This window comes from Lactuca sativa, chromosome 3, assembly GCF_002870075.4.
Source record: "Lactuca sativa cultivar Salinas chromosome 3, Lsat_Salinas_v11, whole genome shotgun sequence".
Taxonomy (NCBI): Eukaryota; Viridiplantae; Streptophyta; class Magnoliopsida; order Asterales; family Asteraceae; genus Lactuca; species Lactuca sativa.
In genome coordinates, this window is record NC_056625.2 from 41135434 (window position 1) to 41159045 (window position 23612).

Here is a 23612-nt window from a genome sequence, read left to right on the forward strand (position 1 = left end):
AAAAATTTGGGCAACATAAGATTCATTCGAAGCTAATAGTATCAGGGCCAAAAATAACATCAGTTAATGGAACAATAGTTGCTGAAGACGAACAAGTTTGGGCCAATTTGAAGCTTAATAATGAAAGAACCAAAGAAGCGAAGGTACCTGTTGAAGACGAAGAACCGTAGCTCCTGTGCCGCTTAACAGTTGAAGAATCGAAAAAGAATAATGGAACAAGAATCGAAGAAGAATAATGGAACAAGAATCGCAAATCAGTGTTGAAGTCGCAAGTCGCAAGTCGCTATCGTCTGGGGTTGAATACGAACAAAGACAATCCGATGAAAAGTTAGGTATTCGATTGTCGATTGGGAATTTGGGGTTAAGATTAGACTTTAGTCGATTGGGCCTATGAGCTATGAGTATTAATTCCAAAAATAATCAAAGTTTATGGGATTATCCACAAATTTGGCCCGAAAACAGATTTTTGTGGAAAATCGGTGATATAACCGATATTTAGGAATCAAAATAGCGGTAAAATATCGGTAATTATCGCCGATATTTGCGGTTCCGATATTCTAGGCCGATATTTGATACCGATATTTTGAAAGGGGCCGATAACCGATATCCCACCTGGATAGTGCCGATATTAACTGCTTAGCGTGTAATATATATATATATATATATATATATATATATATATATATATATATATATATATATATATATATATATATATATATATATATATATATATATTCAACTAGTTTATAACACGTGAAAACCACGGTTATAACATTAATTAAACTTTTATAGTAAAAATTCAAAATTATTAATCAATTATTTCAAATAAATTATTTTAAATAAGTTATTAGTTTAGATATACTTTTTTAGTTATATAATATTATAATCGTTGATTTAAATAAATACATGAAATTATATCACCTTATAATATATATTAATTTAATTTAATTTTTTATTTTAACATTATTAATTTAATGTAATTAGAGTGTGGAATTTAAAATGTGAAAATTAAAATGAAGAATTAATTATTAATTTAATGTAATTAGAGTGAGAAATTTAAAATTTGAGAATTGAAATAGAGAATTAATAGGTTAACATGTGGCATGCTAGATGACATATAATATTAATGAAAATTTCTAGTATTGTGACACTTATAAATAAGAAAATAAACTTATTCATTTATTAGAATAAGGAGATGTTAGCATGCATAATCGATAATATTAATTTCCATTTAATGGACTTTTGCATTTTAAATAATTTTAAATAAAAATATTAAATAGATATTTTTTGGTGATAATTCATTAACGGTGATCGTGGTCAATACATTTTATGAGGATACGAGAAGAACTTGGATATGTAATGATAGTTTTAAGTTAAAATGGTTAAAATTTGATGTTCTAAATGATTTATATAATTTGTATAAATAATGTGAAAGCATTTATGTTAATTGGATATTTTTTTTTAAAATGTAAAAAATTGAAATAAAGAAAAGCTATTATTAAGAAAAATAAAAAATATAGTAAAAACTGAAACAAAATAAAAAGTAAAAAAGGGATATTTAAAATAAATAAAAAACAATAAGAAAAAATGAAATATAAAGAAAATTGACGAAAAACGCTAGTAAATATTTTTCAAACTATATGGTAAATATTTTTTCAAATAACTCTATTTTGTTAGAAAACTCCGTATATATTCTGTCGTAGTGCCACGTTCGTAGTACATATAACGTATTAACACCACCAATGACTGCCCGAGACCGATTTACGGTGGTGGGGTTTTAGAGCGCGGAGGAGCACGGCGGTTGTGTCACTATATGCACTCAGCACTTTGTCCGATTTCCGTCAATCGTATTTTTCGTTCTCTCTCTCTACAGATTACGGTGTGAGTGTGTGTTCTGCATGTAAAAATGGAGACTCCGTCGTTAAGGGTCCGTCTGGAGTTCGGAGATCGTTCGATTCTTAGCAAACCACAGCGATCGGATGGGATGAACAAAAGCTGGCTTCTCCTCAAATTACAACAACATCGAACAATCTCCGATGTCTGCACTCATCTTCTCCACATTTTCAAACTCCATCGCTCTTGCCCTAATGGGATCCTACTTTCTGTAACTCTCTTTCTATTCTCTCTTGTTATGCCGTAATGTATGTGCTAAAACCCTAATTTTTTCTAGATCGTTAGTCCAACAAGGGCTATTCTTCTTTCAAATGTTAATTTTGTGTAAATCGCCCTTTTGGGTGTTGATGAGTTGTTGCTTAAGTTTATTGCTAAGTTTTGTAGGTTGGTACTTTTTAATCTCCTGTTGCTATCAATACTCAGTCTGTTCCAAAAAGAGCCTGCTCTTGATTTTTTGAGTTGACACTTCTCAAATGTAAATTGACAAGAATGTATGTATTCTGATTTTGGTACTTTAAAAATAATCCATATGTATTTATTCTTAAAAAAAAGTTAGTATAAAGAGTCACACTTAGTGAATTTAGTTGGTTTTTTCCATTGTCCTATCTTAACATGAATGCAAAGGATCTCTTAGATGTTTTCTGGTGGTTATTGTAACTCTTTACACCTTAATACTGTAAAAAGGTAACAGATGTTTTCTGGTGGTTATTGTAACTTTTTACACCTTAATACTGTAAAAAGGTTACAGACATGAAAACAAGAAAAATTATTCTATGCAAATTGGTCCCAGTGTTGTTGTGGGTATGTATTTGATTTTATTTAGTACATTACCATTCTTATAGCTCTAGGAATACTACCTATTATGGTAATTTGTGTTAAGTGCTGAGTTGATAAAGTGGGTAAAGTTTAGTGTTTGCTATCTTATTTTCATCATACTTAGCTGTTTCTTTCCTTGCAGATGGATGGCTTTGTGTTACCACCTTCTGAGTCAACTGAAATCTTGAAAGATAAGGAACTTATCTGGTAGTTAAAATCTTTAGTTTTATATTAACCATCATCCAGTAAATATGTAATCATATATTTAACAAGTATTTTGTGGTTTTAGTGTAAAAAAGAAAGGCGGGGCAACACCTGATGCAGACAATTTGCTTGATGAAGTGGAAGCTGATGACTTGGAACCTGGAGAGAATGGTTTGTTACTTTTAGCAAATGATAAGGGAACTGAAGAAGTCCAAAGTGAATCTGAGGAGGTTGATGAAGAACAGTCGCAAGATGAAGAAGATGAAGAACCAGTTTCTAAGAAAAGAAAAGCCTCCATTAAACTTCAAAACTCGAAGTAAGCCTTATATCTTGTGTACCTTTTATCTTATTATGAATCTAACATCACTAAGGTATTAAAAACTTGTTTGCTTTTGTGAATAGCAGAAATAAGAGACCTTGTTTGAGGGTGTTGGATGATGTTGAAAATGAGGCTGAGACACAGGAATTTGACAATGATAAGAAAGCTGAACAAGCAAAACAAGTGTCAGCTCCTGGTGGGAAAAAGGTTGGTAATAGTGATGGATACTAAAAAGTAAAAAGTTTCTTTTGATATAATTATAATTTATAAATGTATGGGCCCCACCAAATTGCTAGATGCCTAGTAGAAGTGCTAGAAGGAAAAAGGCTAAGAGACAATGGATGCAAGAACTGGCTAAAATCTCAAAGAAGAAGGTACCTGTTTTGCTAAAGTTTTTGAGGATGAATAAAAGGTCAAATTTGTAATTTATGCCTCCAGACTCATATCCACTTGTTGACAATCTTGAATTTGTAGCCACAACCCTATTCAAAGCCTGTAGTAACTCCAGCTGAAAACAAGGATTCTAATGGTCGGCCTAAGGGACTAGTAAGTAACTAATTGTGCATCAAATTTCCTGCAACTATCAAGTATTTTTGCATTCTGTGATAAAATTTTCAAATTGCAGCTACACTGGAAACAGGCTTCTAAAAAGCATGTGCATAAGAATAGAGTAGAAGAAGCAAGCAATCAGAATGGGGATGTGGCTGTTGTAACAAGGCCAGGACATATTCGGTTTGAAAATCTTGATGAAGGTAGTTTTTTTTTTTTTTTTTTTTTTTTTTTTTTTTTTTTTTTCATATGTCAACATTATTTATTAGCATGTGATTCTTACCCTTATTACAACAACAATATCCAAATCCCATAGGAATGGACCAAGGGGGAGGTTAGAGACACTGATTGGTTAACCTTTTTGAATGTATATTTAATACTTAAGTAAAGTATAATTTAATGAATAGCCATTCGAAAGAGTCATCATAGTACTTTGACCCATAATTTTACGTTTATTTACTTATTGATTTTCTCATGGGTTGAGTTATTTGTGTCATTATAGAGTGCTAATTTTCATTGTTCTTGTCTCATGCAGATGAAGCTGCAAAACAGACTGATGTATCAAATGTACGCTTCTCATGCTCACAGAAACTCTTGATTAGCCATCAATGATATCACATAATCAATAATACTGTCTTTGATGCATTGTGTATTGCATGTTAAATGGCTTTGAGTGACTAGGTATCTTATCAAGAAGCTACAACTTTAAATTCTTAAAGGGCTTGGAATTTTACCTCTTAAACACATGGGTAATTGGGGACTAGATGGTTAAATGCAATGCTGATATGATATAATATGAAGCATACATTTTTCACATTCTGAAGTTTTCATCTCCTTGCATGAAAGTTGTACAACTACAGTATGTTTGATACCATGAATTTGTTGAGTTTTGGTTCAGGAAGCTTTTAGGTGGAATGGTAGCAGCAATGGAAAGAAAAAAGGTCAAAGATGGGGTAGTAATGGAAAGTTCTCAACCTCACGGAGGAATGACACTAAAAGAATAGACAAAAAATCCTTCAAAATGTCCATTACAGATATGCAAGTTCCCATAATTGATCCCAGTGATTTCAGCAAGCTTCCTCCTTGTTGTTCACCACAGGTCTCTCTCTCTCTCTCTCTCTCTCACACACACACACACACACACTGCATGCATCCACACACTTGGAGAAGTTTTGTTTTGTTTTTTTTTTCAAATTTTATTTATTATATAATTTGCAGGAAGGTGATGTGATTGCATATCGTCTCCTTGAGTTATCATCTTCATGGATCCCTGAGTTTTCATCCTTCCGTGTAACTTTCTTCTCTGAAGTTATATCTATATATTTGTTTTCTTGTTTGTGTGAAAAGTAAAAAGTAAAAAAAGATGTTTTTATATTGCAGGTTGGAAGAATATCATATTATGATGCGAGGGACATTGTTCTGATTCCAGTGCCAGAATATCCCATTGTTACTGATAAAACGGATGAGAACAGGCCCAATGATTCTCTTTATGGAGAAGATGGTACTTTAGAGGTACTACTCAAACCTTTCACCCTGAAAAATAATCCCCCTATATCTCCTCTCTGAATAATTAATTAATCACTACCAATATGTATATGTATGTTTGTTTTGTTGTGCGTCTGTGCAGATAAACTACTCAGCTCTTCTTGATGTCTGTTATGTGAAGCAATATGATCCAGAAGCTGCTAAGGATAAGGATAAGGAAGCAGTCACTAAACAAGCTCCTGTAACTGTAACTGTAACTGTAACTGATGGCAAAGATGCTGCAGAAAACTTGGTGTCCAACAGTAATGACAACAACACAAATAATGTCTCAAAAGACTCCAATACAGGTAGCTAGCTACATGTCTTCAAATCTCACAAAAATAAGAATAAGATACTAAAAAATGTTATTATAAATGTCGTTGATATCATATTCTTATTTGAGCATCTGTAGGAGGGGAAGCAAACCCATGGGATCATTTCAGCAAGGCAAACTCAAACACAGAAACGCCATTGCCATTGCCAGATGTCAATCATTCAAGCATGGTAGTAAGTGGTGACCCGGGTCCAAATGCTGATATAGCCGAGAACAGAGACAAGGGGAAGGGTAGTATGGGCAATCCATGGTTGAATGCAGACAAGCCAGATGCATCTCAAGAGAATCAAAGTTCATTGACTGGTTGGACAAGTGGCAAGAAAGTAGATTGTGGAGAAGGAAGTTCCTGGGGAAGGCCATGGTCATCTTTTACACCCTTGAGGGGCAGTTCAGTAAATGTGCAAAGCAGAGGAAATGATTGGGGAGGCAGGGGAAGTTCTCGTGGCAATGGCAATGTCAACGTGAGACCATGGGGCCCACGCGGTCGAGGAGGTCGTGGCCGTGGTCGAGGTCGGAATGCCTAAATCTATTATGGCTGTTTAAGGTATGATCTCTCTCTCTCTCTCTCTCTCTCTCTCTCTCTATATATATATATATATATATATATATATATATATATATATATATATATATATTATGTAATGTAATATCTAAGAATCTATGCAATCAGGTGCTATGTAAGTCTTGGATTCTGTTATTAGGTTTCTTTGTATGTACAAAGGTTGAATGACTATACTCTTTGAATGAGCTAATTTTTGGTTTTCTACTATTGAATTTCCCAAAATATTGATAGGTTAAGATATTAAAATAATAACATTTCATGTTGTAGAATAATAACATATACAAAGCCAACGAGGAATAAGGTGATTCCATCCAGTTTCTTTTCTTTTTTTACTAGAAACTGTACATATATTCCCACCAACATAATGGAAAAAAATTAAACCAACATTTTCATTTTCATACATCACTGCATCACAAAGCAGAAACTGCCTTGGACGCTTCTAATGTTTCTCTCCTGTGTTCTGGAATGAGAAACAGTGAAGATGCTTCCATAGTTGCTCTGGTTCCTCACCTTCTCTCACTATCTGTTCAATCATATACAAAATATTATAAGCAATAGGACTTGAAGATACAAGTAAAAACTAGTTTCTAGAAGTTTTTTTTTTTTTTTTTTTTTTTTTTTTTTTTTTTTTTTTTAAATTAACACATTACCTGAACAATAGAGCTTGTTGCCAGACCTTTTCTAACAATGAAGTCATCACCAACAATCTGCCACTGGTTATCATCATCTTCCCCACATGTTCGCCCCACCCAAATATATACCACATCTGCAATATAAGTTATATACACACCTCTGGAATCAGGAATTCCCATGTTACTACCCATTTCAACTTTTTCCATACTAGGCCACCGATAAAGAACAAACTCAGCTTCAAACATTGACTCATGCTCATCCGCATCACTCGAGCTCTCTTCTTCAGCATCTTCCATACTTTGATCCTCCATGGAAAACGACCATGTCCTGAGCAGGTTCTTTGGAGGTGAAATCTCTCTTACTTTAGGCCTATTCGGAATCAGATTCACAGATTCCAATCCGGAAGGGGAAGGTTGAGCAGATAAAGATAAGTCAGACCAGTTAGATGATGTTGGTGAGAACGAAAACGAATTGGAGTAATCAGATGTTGAAGGCGAGATCAAAGGAGACGTGTTATTATTATCATCAAACTTTCTTGGATCTTTAACAAGAAAAGAAGAGAAAGAATCCGGTGATATGCATTCAGAGTTATTATCATCTTCACTTCCCTTAGAACCGATACCTGGAGTTGCCTTCACCCAACTCCGGCTAACTGAAACCTCGGAAAACGATGAACAAGAATCCGGCGAGTCACATTGCGATTGTGATTCCGATTCCGATTCCGGGGACTCAACTACTTTAGACGAGGTAATCAACTCCTTCATAATTCCAGTTGTGAACTTCTTCCTTAATCTTTCCCAACCACTTCGTCTAGCCGGAAGACACATCTCGGAATCGTTCTTCCCGGAGATGGATAACGGTGGAACCACACCGCTGTTTGCCGCCTTGGTGAAAACCCCAAAATCAATATCGTATTCAACTATTTCTCTTTTTCCAGGAATACCCTTATCCCCTTCGTTCCCAATTGCATCCCAGAACTCATCTGGTTCTTCCCCTTCTTTAACAGTCAAAGCCGGACCATTTGCCTTTTCATATCTAATCACCTGAGAAGCTGCTATCCTCGCACTATCATACATCAACGGGTCACAATTCTTCCCAATCCAAACATAAACAGCAGAAGGAACATTCACAATGAAAGCCCCACGAGAATCAAGAGCATTTTGGCTAGGTTTAGCTAACAATTTAGGAACAAGATGAAGTGGTGCATAAGACGAGTGTGGAGCGATCCTGTAGATTCGCAAAACTGAACTTGGACTCACCGGAACAGCATGGACCCGTTTCTGACACTGTAAAAGCTGGCTAGCGAAACCCATGTTAGGGTTAGTCACTCCTCTTGATGCCTTCACTTGTTGAAACGCGTCTTCGAAGCTGTGTCCTTCTCTCCACATGAGATACGCGATCACCAAGGAGGTTGATCGGGAAACACCCTGGCAGCAGTGGACAAAAACACGTCCGTTTTGCTCTCGAACGTCTTCAAAATAGTCAAAAACGTCGTACAGGATGCTGGTGATGTCCTCCGACGGGCTGTCTTGAAGCCAAAGCGTTTTGTAAACCAAATCGGTTTTGAAATACTCCGGACATACGAAGCCTACACAGTTCAAAACATGGGTGATTCCGTTTTGGCGAAGAACGTCGCGGTTTTTGGCAACGGCGTCGCTTCCTAGAAATACGTGATCTATGATTCGGGAACACTCTTTGTCGAAGAACGCGAGTTTGTCTTTCTTAAATTCGAACTCTAAAGGGGGTTTTCCTAAGTTTAGAGGAAGAGCAGGAGGTCTAGGTCTGGCGCCGGGGGTGGTGGCGGTGACATTCGGCCAAACTCCGAGATCGTCGGAGCCTGCTCTTGGCCACTCCTCGGCTTTCGGCCGGGAAACTGAAAGAGGTTGAAGCGGCGGCAAACATGCCCTAGCCTTGCTGTTCCAGAGTGATTTAGGGTTGCCGGGAGTTGGATTTGTGAGCGAGCGTCCCGCCCAGGAAACTGACCGGGAGTATATTTTCCCTCCTCCTCCTCCTCCGGCTGTGGCTGCTGCTGCAGGCGGAGGCGGCGGCTGTGCTGGTTTGTCTTCTTCCTTGAACATTATATCTTTGTTTTTCTAGAGAACTAGCGGATTAAACTCATCTGAGGATGGTTCTAGGAAAGGCCAATAAACTGATTATCTTATCAGAGATTCAAAAATCAAAAGTAATAAAAATTCTCACCTAAAACCCTTGACTGTGAAGAAAATAAAGCAAAGCAGCTAGCAGTAGAATGGACTGAGTAAACGACTGAGCTATCGTGGGGTATACATTAAATAGGAATTCAGAAAAAGCGGGCGCAGATCGTTGAACGAAGACTTGGAAGAAGAAGATGATGAAGAAGATGGAGGATAGAAAACAGGAGTGTGAGGTGAAAGTTTTAATGGTAATAATTAATATAATACGAGAGATTTGGATTATTATTATTTCAAGATTGAATCGCAAAGAAGAAGAGGAAAGAGGAAGGTGGTGGCCATATTTGACCGGGAAACCAGAAGCGGTCAAAGTGCCAGCGTCATCCAATTCTTTCCCTTTGGATCCTATTGCTTGCTATTTATAGGGACTGCTTTACTGGAATTTACTACAAAAATTAATAAAAAAAAAAAACCTATAATAATGATTTTATGCAAATTACGTCTCGAAAAATATGTGAAACGAAACTAGATCCGAGAAATGAATTGGTTTGCGTTCTTGAATGGTTGAACGAGAGTCTGAACACGTCACGTCGGGCTAAAATTGCAAATTTTCTTTTGTAGTTTGTTACAAATGTTGCCTATTATTTTAAATGTTATTTATTTCAGTGTACTCTATGATTTGTGGTAGTCAATATGTTTTATATATAATTATCTTTAATTATTTTTTAGTTCTGGCCATCTTTATGGTTTGGTTTTATTTCGGGTTAATCCCCAACTAATCTAAAATTATTCTTTTGTCCTTTTGATTTATCTACTATTTTTTAAAATTTTTTTCCTTTTATTTTAATAATTAAAAGACTAATCCGCCCATGCAACACCGTATACCCTTGATCTCATCTCCTTCCCCACCATTACCATCTTGTCACTATTGGCATCACATGTTACCACACTTTGTCGTTTGTATTTCAGTAATACCATAGTCTCGGACGACTACCCACTCATTCAACTCTTTCGTTCCGATGTTATGAAATTGAGCATCCTAGAGAAGAAGAAAATCAGTATATTGCTTATGTAGCTTATCTATTATACCTTTTTTTAAGAAGGTTTTGTGAGTAACATGGGGACTTCTCGAATTCTTAAAATGTCTCTCCCCAAAAATCATCCTGCTAATGAAGTGCAAACTCACCGTCGAATTAAATCCATCAACGGTATCTCATCTAGTCCATAACTATTAGAAGAGTTACATATTATGCCCAAAACTATAAAATTTGACTTTGGCTCCCCCTGTTCTTTCAATTTTATACATATCATATTTCGGTTCCCCAAATCAAAACTTCAAGCTCTGTCACTAATCACTGTCGATTCTAAAACTAATTTCAACGATAAATTCATCTTCTCATAAGCAAATTCAAAAGTCGATTTCAGATGCCCCACAAAACTCGTTTTATGTAACATGTTTCTTCTACGATCTCAATCCATCGTCCGAAAAGGATCTCTTCCCCCATATTGAAGGTGAAAAGACCAATGATTTTTTTTAAATGAACTATGAAGGGGGATTTAGAGGGTTTTGGGAAAAAAAAAGGTACATAAGATTGTAGGTTTCAATATATTTCTAAATTTAGAATTTAGGATTCTAGTTTTTTTCCAAGATCGATTGAAAATTTAGAAATCAAAGGGAAAGGAAGTCAGGAAGAGAAGATATGGGTAGTGGGGTTATTGAGCGACATGAGAGAATAAGGATGGAGAATGAAGGAGCGATGAGGTTGGTGTTAGTCGGAGATAACACCTTATTTGGTTTGGGTCTTGTCTTCAAGTTAGAGCGGTAAGTTATGGTGGGTAATGACAGTAGGAAAGGGGTGGGTAGGATGATCTGCCAGGTTTAGAACGTGCGTTGGGACGGAATGAGGATGGGGTTATTAAATTTTCTAAAGATATTAATTATCAACAAATAAATTAAATTGTAAAAATTATATAAAAGGCAATATAATAAACTACATGGATGATCTGAGTAAAAAAAAAAACTATGGACACAACTCCAAACTATTAGGACCATTCATGTAATTTATCTTATATCTTATCTTTTTTTTTTTTTTTTTTTTTTTTTTTTTTTTTTTTCAGGTTTTCCACGTATCGTATTTGTTTGTAAAAAAAAATGTGTTGGTATTGATGAGAAACTACGATACGAAAAAGCGTTGCAGTTAATGATAATGACACATGTTTGGATAAACAATGCAAAGTATTCTGTGTATTTAATTTTTGTAATTTGTCAAGAATCTTTTCGATATGGGATGATTGTTCACTTGTCACAAAAAAACAAAAAACGAACATGTTAGTTCACAATTTCTCTTTCGTTTGTTACAACCAATATGCTCAAGTCAAAATACCACTGCCAATTACCAAACACAAAAATGTTCAGTCGTTTTCAATAACCAATCTACTTGTTAATAGCTTGTTTTGAGAAAAAAAAAAATTAATGATTACAATTACAAAAACTTTGCTTCTTCACAAAAATGGTAATTTTAACCCATCTATATTCATTAATAGATTGATTTGACAAAAACAATTAAATTCACCTTTCATAATATTTTACTTGTTAATTATTTATAAAAATATCAATGACACTTTGATTTTCAGTCTCTTTTACCAAAATTTGTTTCGTAGTATATAGATTCAATTTAAAAATCAAAACCCCAATTAATAATCTTTTAAGAACAAAGCCACTTACCAATTTTTTGCTGATGAAAAAAGTCCTCTATACAGTAATAAAGAATATGCTAGAATTACCGGTAAATAAATAAATACACACATGAAAATGAAAAAGACGAAACTAACCCTGAGAAGAAAACCAACATACGATGTTAAATAAGAGGTTCAGAAAGCTCCATTTCGTTGGAACTATGTGTGTGTGTATCCGGAGTGTTCGTGTGGGAGTGGGACCCCACAAAATTTAAACCAAGCCACTGCCATGGCCAACATGCATACCTGGCACCAGTTTGACCACTTGACCCCACAATCACACGTGTATCAAGTTCTTCAAGTTGACGAGTCAACTCTTCCACCCTCTCCCTCAACCTCGCTGCTCTCAAATCCGCCAATCTCAAAGATTTCTCAGCCGCATCTCTAGCTGCCATGGCAGCACCTGCTGTTTCTTCTTTAAACTTCATCTTTTTCTCAGATTCCATCACCACTTGCTTCATTTCTTCCAGTTCTTGCCTCACCTTAAACAACTACACAAAACCATTGATGAATGATGATGTTTAATGTTAATAGATAGAATAATTTAACTATTTATAATTTTATATGAATCTACACATTACCTGTGCCACGTACTCTTGTTCTATCGCCTTTCCTGCTTCAGCTTCTTGCTGCGCTGCAACTTTCCATCTTGTAATCTCTTCTTCAGCTGCAGCAATGTCCATCATAAGCCCTTCAACCTGCACACATACATACATACATAACCTTTGTAACTCTAAAACTCTAACCCTAATTTTGAGTAAGTATGGAAATGGAAACTTACATTTTCATTTGCTACCCTATCTTTTTCTTTAAGTTCCTCCACCTCTTCTTTTCTTTGCATAAGTTCTTTCGCTTGAGCTTCTGCATTTTCTTTAAGTACCCTTGTCTCTTCTCTTAGTTCATCAACACTATGCTGTAGCTCGATAATCTCAAGCTGAGATTGTTTTATAATGTTTTCAAGAGCACCAGCCTGTGAAAAGCAATTTAAGATATCAGACAAGTGAAAAAATTAAGTGTCGTGATGTGTAAAGTTGGTGTTAAGACACACACACCAAAGTGTATATTTCATCGTCTGTTTTGTCCAGATCTGAATCTGTATGATTGCTAAATGTGTAATCGATCCCTGCTTCTCTTAACCCATTTTCTGTAACTCTGAAAAGTTCATTGGTTTTAGATGATAGATCAGCTGACATTCTTCTTGACAAAGCACTTCTCAGCAGAGACCCGATATGTTCTTTCTCCCTTACTAGATGAGTTACGCTTTCATTCAGGCTTTTCACTTGTAGGTTTCTCTCAGCAACCAAATCCTTTGTTTTTTCGTGAACAATTGAGCTTAAGTCACTTACGGATTCCAATCCCGCTAAACAGGCACGAATATTCTCTTCAATGTCTGTTTCTTGTGGGAGAAATAAGGATTCTGATAAATCAAATTGGTTTTTCTTATCATCATCCAGTATCTTGATAACACTACAGATTTGACCATGTATTCTTGAAACATAATCCAACTGGTTAACTAGCAATGGCTTTTGTGAATCCATTCGCAACTCCATGTTCTTCAACTTTACACCATAATCATCCACTAACCCTTGCATCGTTAACAACTCTGTTTCCAACTTCGATATCTTTTCATCCTTTTCAGCTATGGACTGCTCCAAATCCTGAACGACAGAATCCCTCTTAGAGACGTCCTCTCTAAGTCCATCAATGGTGGATTCAAGCTGAGATACTTCAATGGCGATCTCGTAATTCCTCTGATCTATTTGCTCCCGAGCCTCATTCCTTGATTTTGTTGTTGATTCGATCTGTCTATGAAGCTCCTCAACAATCTCATTTGACCTCTTGATGACTCCATAAGCAATAGCAGGCAATCCGGAATACTTTTGAGATCTAGGTAACCCTCCGGCAGCGAAGTTCTTATAGTTACTCACTTTACCTGATACTTTCTCAATTCCTGTGACTAACATTTGAGCTGCAGTTTCGATCTCCGACCTAGATGAATCCTTTGCCTTCACGGATTCTTCTAATTGCTTAGCGAAATCCTCTTTCTGCTTCAACAAATCATCTTTCTCTTTAACAGCTTCAGCTAACTGTGCCGATAACTTCTCATTCGACCTAGAAACCTCATCTCTCTGGCGAGTAACCTCGTCGCGTTTCTTGATCGCCTCATGTGCGAGAACTTTCAACCGGTTAAACGAAGTTTGCAATTCGGATTTCGAATTCTCTGCCGCCTCACGAGCTTTGCGTTCACGATCAAGCTCCGCAACCACCTCTCGGAATCTCTCAACCGACACATTCTCTGTTGACGAGGAAGTTCCATCAAACACCGTCGGCGGAGGATTATCTTCTTCTTCAACATCACTTAATACGGCGTCGTTATCTTCTTCCTCGGCCATTATTGGTAAATTTGAGGAGAAACAAACAGAAAATCAACTCACAATGACCGGTTAATCACACAAGCTTCCATTAGGTAACTGATTAATCAAATTATAGTAGGTGTACCTGGAGGATCAAGGCTGTCGACGAATAATGCAAAATTGGATGATGATGAGTGGAATCAAAGGCGATAAATGTTAGGGTTTAAGTGGGAATATTGGGGAATTGAGATTTGGGTATTCAAAGGAAGAACTCAACATTAACTGACCATCTTGGCTTACAACAACAAAAACAACTTTTTTATTTTTATTTTTTGACATTGTCTTAAAAGGTAATTTCTTTTTTAATTTTTATATATTTTGTCACTTATTTTTTTTTTCGTTTATATTTGTCTTTTCAACTTGTTTAACTGTACACATTCAGTCTTTACGAACGACTACTCCAGGTAAGACGGAAAAAATGAATTAATAGGGTAATATATTTATCATTTTGTACACATTTAGTTAAAGCTGACAAAAATCGACCCAAACTGAATCCAACCCAAAATTAACGGGTTGAGTTGAGATTTTCAACTCATTTAAGTTACATGGTCAATCCGTTTGATCTATTTAATTAAATAGGTTGGGTTGGATAAACCAACCAACCCATTTAACTTTAATATATATGGATAAAAATTATCAAGCCTTTTCAACCCAACTCAGGTCGATCCGACAGTTGTACATTTAGTCCATAATATTTTTGTACACATTTAGTCCTTAATAAATTTATTTCAAAATAAGTCCTTATTATTTTTTTTTATACATTCAATACTTATGAACGGTTTTTTTTTTTTTTTAAGTTTTTCTCATGACATTTTACATATGACAATCATTAATAAGATGTTTGGAGTTGTTTATGCTTATGTATTCAATTGTTTGGTGCTTAGGTCTTGTCTTCCGAACGTCGTAATTTCTTCATACGATCTCGGATCTTAACAATCTTTATATCAACACGTTCGTATTTGAGTCGACTATAATTTTCGTTTAGATTACTCACATTAAAAAATAAAATATTTTTACTTGTGATTTTATAAAATAAAATGTTCATATATACATTCATAAAGAAGACATGTAGATAAAGATCATAAGTAAAAACATATTATTTTTTAACGGGAGTAATCTAAATGAAAGTTGTAATAGACTCAAATTCGAACATGTAGATATAAAGATCGTTAAAATCGGAGATCGATGAAGAAGTTACGATGTTTAGAACACAAGACCTAAGTCAAACCATAAGACCTAAGCAACCAAACAACTTAAGATTATTCCCTTTAAAAAGTAATATATTTTTACTTACGGTTTTATAAAAATAACGTTTATACATATATTCATAAAGAAAACATGTATATAAAGATCGCAAGTAAAAATATATTAGTTTTTAATAGGAGTAATCTAAATGAATTATAGTAGATTGAAACACGAACGAGCCCAACTGTAACGCCTAGATCCTGGTATGTATTTAATTTATTATTTATTCAAATTATAAGAGCAACTAGACAAGTTGGAAGCCCTAAAATCGTCGAGAAGAGATTATAAGGGTCGCGTAAATAAGTGACATACTCGACGAGTTGAGAGGCCTCAACTCGACGAGTAGACCAGCTAGGATGAAACCTTTTTCCAGGGTTCTACACCCTATTTATAGGACTTAATCTTTCCACCAGCCCCTCATCAGCCTCCCTAAACCCTAAATCATATTGTGAGCCCCTTATTAAGAAACTAAAGGTTTTGAGTGGATTTTTGTGTGTTCTTGTGCTTGGTGAAGTACTTGGAAGAACTAGAAGGTCATTGAGTTTGAGGAGAAACACTAGATCTGGGATCTCGTCCGTCTTTGGCAACTTTCTGAGGTAAAAAGTCTCAAACTTGATGCTTAATGTCTTGGATCTCTCTTAGTCTTGTTTTATTGATCTTTTTGACCCATTGTTGGAGCATGATCAACCTTCATAGTCCTGATGCTAACAACTTCCATTCTCATAGTTATTTTGTTACATCCCGAAATTCAAGCCCAAAAATTTCATTTTTGAATTAATATGTTTAATAAACATTTTACCAAGACATTGTCGATAAAACAACACCTTACAAAATCATAATGTTGTGTGTCAAACCATGACATCAAAAGTAATGAAAATCAGAGTACAATCCCAGAAACTCAATGCGGAAACCATGTGTGTGTGATGCGCTGCTACACCGCCGGCTCCTTCCCCTTCGACGAAGAGGTACCTGAAACCAAAACCAAAACTGTAAACACAAAGCTTAGTGAGTTACCCCATCATACCACATACCATACAATATCGTCAGTATCTTTCAACCGGTAACCTTCATCGGTATCTTTCAACTGGTAACCATCATCGGTATCTTTCAACCGGTAACTGCCTTCGGTATCTTTCAACCGGTAACTGGGGACTATTTCACCCCTACCACTAGCATGCAACAACAGATATAAACATACAGTCAGGCATATCCGGGTACTGACCTACCCCTAGGTCCTAAGGACCACTGTCATGGAAGCTAATCCATACTACACACATAGCATGTTATACAGTTAAATCTCATGACCAACACACATAACCAGACCAAGATAATTATCATAAAGACAATCATCTTCTAAATACCCCTTTTTGGTGGGTCGACATTGTGGCCTTAGACCCACCCCTACTGGAAGGTAACTCACCTCAATGTCGTGCAATGTTTGAATTATCCTCGGCGCACAAGTCGACTCTCTTCGACTCCTCGATTCCTACACGACAACCTTCAAGTCAACACACAGCACGTGCAACCCTAAACAGGGTTAGTCCAAGTCCAGTCAAAGTCAACTTCAAGTTGACCCGACTCGCCGAGTTGGGCCGTCAACTCGTCGAGTCCCTAACCCTTTACTCGTCCTTATCCACGTCTTAACTCGTCGAGTTTGGCATTGACTCGACGAGTTCCTCTCTTGTATGAACATCGCATGAAACTCATCCGACTCGCCGAGTTGTATGAACACTCGTCGAGTCCACCTTCATCTGATGAACAAGTCCTGTCCTTGACTTGCCAAGTTGCATGAACAACTCGTCGAGTTTATCTTCAATCTTAAGAAGATTGCCTTGGACTCGCCGAGTCTGTTCTAGTATTCGTCGAGTCCCATGAATTCCATGTCTAAATTTACGTCCAATGCATTGGGTCACTCTTTCTATCCGGTTACAACCCATCTAACACTCAACTGAGTTCTTTTGACCTTCAACAGATATGGGACTCAAAACCTTGGACTCGTCGAGTCCCAAGAACGGACTCGCCGAGTCGGTCACGTCCACACTCTAAATCCTCGATTTCTGATGTACAACATTTGATCAAAAGATAGATCCAAGCTTCTACAATCGATCTAGCATGTAAAGTTACAAACTTTACGTGCTTGCATGGGACTTTGAGCTCAAAAAGACATAAAACAAGCTCTTATGATGCATGGGACCTTTCATGGGTGCAAAAGCAGTCCCCAATTGCCTTGTGACTCCCTTAATGACGTGATTCAGAATCTCTAACCCCCAACCATGTTTGCAATCATGGTTGACCATAAAAAATGGCTTATAAAAGCCCTAAATCTCCCCAAAAAGGGATCTAACAAATGAAAGAGCAAGGTTACAACTTTTTACCTTCAATGAACTGTAGAAGGTGCACAAACTCGGGTTCCCTTGGTCTTTACTTGCTTCCTCAAGCTTTTCTCCTTCATTCTTAAGACCACAAGCACCAAAATCCACCAACAAGGCTTATATTGCTTCAATAACGGCTAGGGTTTCAATGAGAGGTGTTCTGGGAGCATAAGGGACGTTGTGGCCGACATAACATTGTTTAAATAGAGTGCAAACCCTCGGATTAGGGTTTTTGTCTAGACAGGGTCTACTTGTCGAGTCCGGGACCCGACTCATCGAGTCCATCACTTAAACCCCACGTCCCGTCCCGCTTCTACTCGACAAGTTGGTCCTTCAACTCGCCGAGTCCAAGGCCAAAAATGCAAAATACTTAGAAAGAAATACGTACCAAGACCTAGGTGCTACAAATCTCCCCCACTTATTTTAGACTTCGTCCTCGAAGTCTGCTGCTCGTTCATGAAACAACTCTGGGTAATGCTCCATCATCTCGTCCACCGACTCCCAAGTCCATTCTGAGACCTTCCAGTGTTGCCATTGCACCTTTACGAGCTCCACCCTCTTGTTCCTCAAATCCTTCGACTTCCGGTAGAGGATTGCCACAGGTCGCTCGATGTAATTCAGGATGTCATCAACCTGAATGTCCTCCAAGGGCACTACTGCTGAGTCATCCACCAGGCACTTTCGCAGCTGAGAAACATGGAAAGTGTTGTGTATCTGACTGAGTTCGGCTGGCAGATCCAGCCTATACGCCACCTTGCCCACCCGGGCTATAACCCTGAATGGTCCAATGTACCTGGGGCCCAATTTGCCCCATTTCCTGAATCGGATAACGCCCTTCCATGGCGACATCTTCAGGAGAACCATATCCCCGACCTGGAACTCCAGGTCTGATCGACGCTTATCGGCAGAGTTTTGCTGCCGACTCTGAGCAATCTGAAGCCTGCTCCTGACCTGCTGAATCCTTTCTGTCGTCTTGAACACTACATCGGTGCTCCCCATGACCCTCTGGCCAACCTCTCCCCAACATATTGGGGTCCTACACTTCCTCCCGTATAACATCTCAAAGGAGGACGATCGATACTCGGTGGTAACTGTTGTTGTAGGAGAACTCAGTCAACAGAAGGTAAGTATCCCAACTACCTCCAAAATCTAACACACACGCCTGCAGCATATCCTCCAGAGTCTGGATGGTCCGCTCGCTCTGGCCATCCGTCTGCGGGTGAAAGGCGGTGCTGAAATGTAGACAAGTGCCCAACTCGTCGTGGAATTTCTTCCAAAACCTGGAAGTGAACCGAACATCCCTGTCTAAAATTATCGACACTGGCACCCGATGCCGCGTCACCACCTCCTTGATATAGATGTTGACCAGCTTTTCGGCCGAAATACTCTCCTGAATCGGAATAAAGTGGGCGCTCTTCGTCAACCGATCGACGATGACCCAAATCGAATCCACTCCCCGCGCGGTCCTGGGAAGTTTTTTGATAAAATCCATCGTAATGTCTTCCCATTTCCACATTGGGATATCCAACGGTTGCATCTTGCCGTGACGTCTCTGATGCTCGGCCTTGACCTTCTTGCAGGTCAAGCACCGCTCCACGAACCATGCCACATCCCGCTTCATGTAGGGTGTACGACCGCACACACCCTTGTGCGGTAGCACACTCCTTGTGTGTGGCAGCACACTCCCGTGTGCGACCACACACACACCCTAGGACCACAAACTAATTTCTAAGACCTTAAACTTGTACTACAACTTAGTATGGACCTAGAACACTTCATGGATGCAAGTATGGACCTGGAAAACACCTCAAAAGCACCTTCCATCATCATTGTACGACCACACATCCTTTGGGCTGCACACCCATGGTCGTACAAACCTTTAAGGTGGCCATACACCTCCCTCATGCAATCCTTTAAGGTTCTAGTACTTAGTGTAGGTAGTCCCAAGTCGTTAGAGTGGTTATCCATCACTTTTAGTAAGGAAATACCTTCATTTGACTCCTTTATGTGTCATTACATGTTAATTAGGATCATATTATGCTCAAGGCTTCACTTGAACATCCCACTTTCCGTATCGATCTTTCATCCGAATCACCCGAGGTGAGTTCATACCCTTACATTTTTCCGAGTTTTCATGTTTTCAGGGGGGGGGGGGGGAATACAAACAAAGTACAAGGAAACTTGTGCTCAAATATATTATTTTGTTTAAGATAATTACATTTTCAGTATACTTTTATCACGAAAAATAGTTTTACCAAACGATTAAGAAATCAACTCGTAGAAAGAGCTTTCAAAAACTAGAGCAATGAACTTGTGAACCATATATCATTTTATAAAGGATTCATGTTAATCATAAAAGGATTTCCAGTGTTATTACTTGTAAATTTGTTAGTCTAAGTTTGATACACGTCCTTGGTAACACTCACCACAAGAAACAGAGTGTAGGACTAACACTTGTGACCAGAGTCTCTTATAGGGAGAGTGTGACTGGTGTGTATAGATCTATACGGGACTGACAATCCCGCACCTTGCTGCTAGCTATAATCGGACCGACAGGTCTACGGGTGACAAAGTCATTAAGGATACCGGCCGTTGCGGGCCATATCCAGTCAGTTATGGTCATGACACTGACAACCTAGATAGCAGATATTTACTTTTGTAATAATGAATCAAGTAAACTAACCTCAAAGTAATAACCGATTTGATTACTGTAGAGTATTAATAGTACCTTCAGGATTTAGTTCATCACATTTTCTTTTATTAGTTTTATTTATAAAATAGGGCTAATATACCTCACTGGGAGTAACCAGGGTTTTTAAAAGAAAACTACGTTTACCCATATAAGTATGGTAGATATTCGTACACCTCAGTTTAGAACGGATAACCAACCATCAACTTTTAGGGCAAATATAGGATTTTCCCGGGATAACTCGGCTATTCATAAACAGATTGTTTTTACATGTAAATAACGAATATTCATATTCATTCCACGACTCCTTGGATTGTACATACCTTGTATGAATTTGGAAGTCATGGAAGGAATGGTTTTTTAAACACGCTTTTCATAAGAAAATATAGGATTTTCTTGAGGAACACTTTTCAAAAGGATTCAAGGAAACATTTTTCATCAAAACTAAATGCTTATGAACTCACCAACGTTATGCTAATATTCTTTCAAAACTGCTTGTATTCTCAGGGATTTAGTAGACAGGTACTTCCAGGACTTTTGGAGAAGTCAGCGCGTTAGAATCACGTCTTTCGATTTTACTTTTGTCATGAACAAAACTATGTACTAATACAATGTAAACCTTATTCATATATGTATTCAATGTTTGTTTGTGTTTACTATGCTTGCTATGATACAACTGTTGCGATACTATGCATGACGTCAACCACCCCCGAATGTTTCCGCCGTTCCGGTTTGGGGGTGTAACAAATGTATAACATGGAAACAATGTAGATCTATGTTCTGGAAGCTTAGATCTGAGGAAAGGGCTTAATAGACTAAGAACTATGAGGAACTCGACGAGTTCATAGAGGAACTCGACGAGTTGGGTCGAACATTCCCGATTCTGATAAAGGGAAGAACTCGGGAAATTGAAGGAAAACTCGATGAGTTGGACCGCGATTTCATGTTTTTGTGATTCAAGGGAACCCGACGAGTTGAGTCAACTCGCAACGTTGACTTTGACTTGACCTTGACTTTGACTTTGACCACAGTTGACCCAAAAAGGGGTATAAGTATAAATGATATCTAAGGGGTTGTTTTGATTCAGGTAGTGTGTAGAGCTGATTCCAGGGCAGAGACATTTCAACTATCATTCGACATAGGTAGTGAGTTTCCTCATGTATGAACGAGTTGAAGGCACCAATTCCGACATATGTATGGTAGTATGTTCCAGACTAAGGTTCGATGTCGGGCGGTGCCCGATGTAGGTTTATATGTTTCCGAATTTTGATTTGATGTCGGGCAGTGCCCGAGGAATGTTTATATGCTTGATGTCTTTGTGATCCTTGCATGTGTATGTGTTATATGTTTCTGAATTATAGTTCGATGCCAGGCAATGCCCGATGAATGTTTATACTTTATATGCTTTTCGGATTTCAGTCCGATGTCGGGCGGGGACCGAGGAATGTTTATATGCTATGTTATGAGATTATTTTATGTGTATAATATGTTTATATGTATACTGAGCTTTGCTCGATGCCGGGCGAGGTCTGATGTCGAACTCTGTTCGATGCTGGGTGGGGCCCGATGCCAAACACTGCTCAATGTCAGGCAGGGCCCATGATATGTATATATGTGATAGTTTGGGGAGACTCACTAAGCTTCGTGCTTACAGTTTTTTGTTTTTGGTTTCAGGTACTTCCGTTAGCAAGGGGAAGAGCTCGGGATGACTACATTGCAGATTGCACACACCATGATGTTTATCCGGGGGTGTTTACTCTGATGTTTTGATATGATACTCCGATTTGATACTATAACTTATGTTTTTGGATGGAATGATTTTAATAACTATGGTTTATTTATAATTTAAAAATGAAATGTTTGGTCATGATTTTTTGGATGTTTCAAGTTGGTATCAGAGCCTTGGTTTGAGGGATTCGGGCATACTCTCGGGTGTGTCTAAACTCAAACTGAGGACTTGGTATTAAAATTTTCATAAGAAAACCATTTTTATAAAAAGGATTTTGAAAAGAGAAAAGGGTGTGGTGCATGCAATCAACCAAGCTCAAGTAAGTTCTCCTAAATTACCCATACATGTTTGTTATGATATGATATGATTCTGAGAACTGCATGCTAGCTTAGGGATAAAGATCTAGGAAGAAGGCCTTGTATGCCTGTTGTATGTGTATAAGAACTCCATGATAGATTAGGGCTAAGGATCTAAGAAGGATGCCTTGTATGCCTACTATATGAGCTTATAGAACTGCATGCTAGTACTGATTAGTCAGTGAAATGATGGCCTGAATAGGAATGCCTGATTATGGTTACTCAATGCTCGAATGTTTCTTACTTTGTGCTTTTAGGAGTTCTAGCTACCTTTAACTAACTAGTAAACAAATACGCTAAGTTAGATATTATGTGGACTAAATAATTTCAGAAGGTTAGGTTTAGCCTTATTGTGCATCTCTTGTTTGAGTCCAGCTGTTGTAGGGAGAGACCTCTCATTTGACGAATTATTAGTCTTAGTAATATGTAATGGTATTCGCGAGCTAGTTAGGGAAAAACGGCAAGGACTTCTTATGTAGTTGATGGTGGAGAGTGGGACGGAGATTACCCTAGGGAAAACCTAAGTTGAGATTAGCGCTAAGGTCAGTAGTAGTGAAAAGGACTTGGTGGAGTTAAGGCAATTCTTGAGGAAAGTACAAATATATGTGGAAGGTAGTATGGGCCCGTACTACTGAAAGCAGAGGATCTGTACTTGATTCAAGGAGGGCCGAGATGAACCCAAGGAACCTGTAGTGTGTGAGATCCCTCAAGTTATGATGTGTGTTCTGATGATTGTTATGGTGTATTTTCAGTATGGTGACGTTACGCACTAGACCAGTTGGCAGTTCTGGCGCTGGTGAAGGATCATGCTCGGGCTCTGGAGTTGGGCATCTCGATGATCAGATGAGGAAGTTCATCTCATCTGAGATTACGTGCAATATCATTGATCAGACTCCTGTGATCTTCGACACGGTCAATGAGGGCATTATGGGGATTCTGGATGAGAGGCTGGGTGCATTCCGCACTGAGATGGCAGCCATGATGGGGGAACGCATGATGACATTCAGGGAGTTCCGAGCTTGTGTAGCTCCAGACTACTATGGGGCTAGGGACCCTACTGCTATCAACAGGTGGTTGGATGATG

The 23612-nt window shown here is 37.9% G+C and overlaps 3 protein-coding genes across 7 annotated transcripts; 1 reads left to right on the forward strand and 2 right to left on the reverse strand.

Moving 5' to 3' along the window:
* Window positions 1-1715: 1715 nt before the first annotated feature.
* On the forward strand, window positions 1716-22310 carry LOC111881531 (coilin). Of its 5 annotated transcripts, none has more exons than XM_042900074.2 (14): window positions 1716-2107; window positions 2855-2919; window positions 3002-3232; window positions 3319-3442; window positions 3532-3609; window positions 3710-3781; window positions 3861-3987; window positions 4320-4351; window positions 4683-4883; window positions 5003-5074; window positions 5165-5296; window positions 5412-5616; window positions 5721-6186; window positions 22118-22310. In XM_042900074.2, exons 1-13 carry the CDS (start codon window positions 1910-1912, stop codon window positions 6164-6166), a joined length of 1983 nt encoding a protein of 660 aa, XP_042756008.1. In that variant the 5' UTR covers window positions 1716-1909; the 3' UTR covers window positions 6167-6186; window positions 22118-22310. The 5 variants fall into 5 exon arrangements, with proteins under 5 accessions (XP_042756008.1, XP_023733686.1, XP_042756006.1 ...); XM_023877918.3 differs by lacking the exon at window positions 22118-22310 and adding an exon at window positions 11106-11348; XM_042900072.2 differs by lacking the exon at window positions 22118-22310 and adding an exon at window positions 6313-6411.
* On the reverse strand, window positions 6417-9439 carry LOC111881529 (protein-tyrosine-phosphatase MKP1). The gene is made up of 3 exons (XM_023877915.3): window positions 9037-9439; window positions 6855-8968; window positions 6417-6727 (listed from the first exon to the last, which is right to left on the reverse strand). The coding sequence occupies exons 2-3, from the start codon at window positions 8913-8915 to the stop codon at window positions 6644-6646; spliced, it is 2145 nt and encodes a 714-aa protein (XP_023733683.1). The 5' UTR covers window positions 8916-8968; window positions 9037-9439; the 3' UTR covers window positions 6417-6643.
* On the reverse strand, window positions 11691-14372 carry LOC111881530 (uncharacterized). Its single transcript, XM_023877916.2, has 4 exons — window positions 12776-14372; window positions 12505-12693; window positions 12305-12421; window positions 11691-12214 (listed from the first exon to the last, which is right to left on the reverse strand). Exons 1-4 carry the CDS (start codon window positions 14114-14116, stop codon window positions 11846-11848), a joined length of 2016 nt encoding a protein of 671 aa, XP_023733684.1. The 5' UTR covers window positions 14117-14372; the 3' UTR covers window positions 11691-11845.
* Window positions 22311-23612: the final 1302 nt, after the last annotated feature.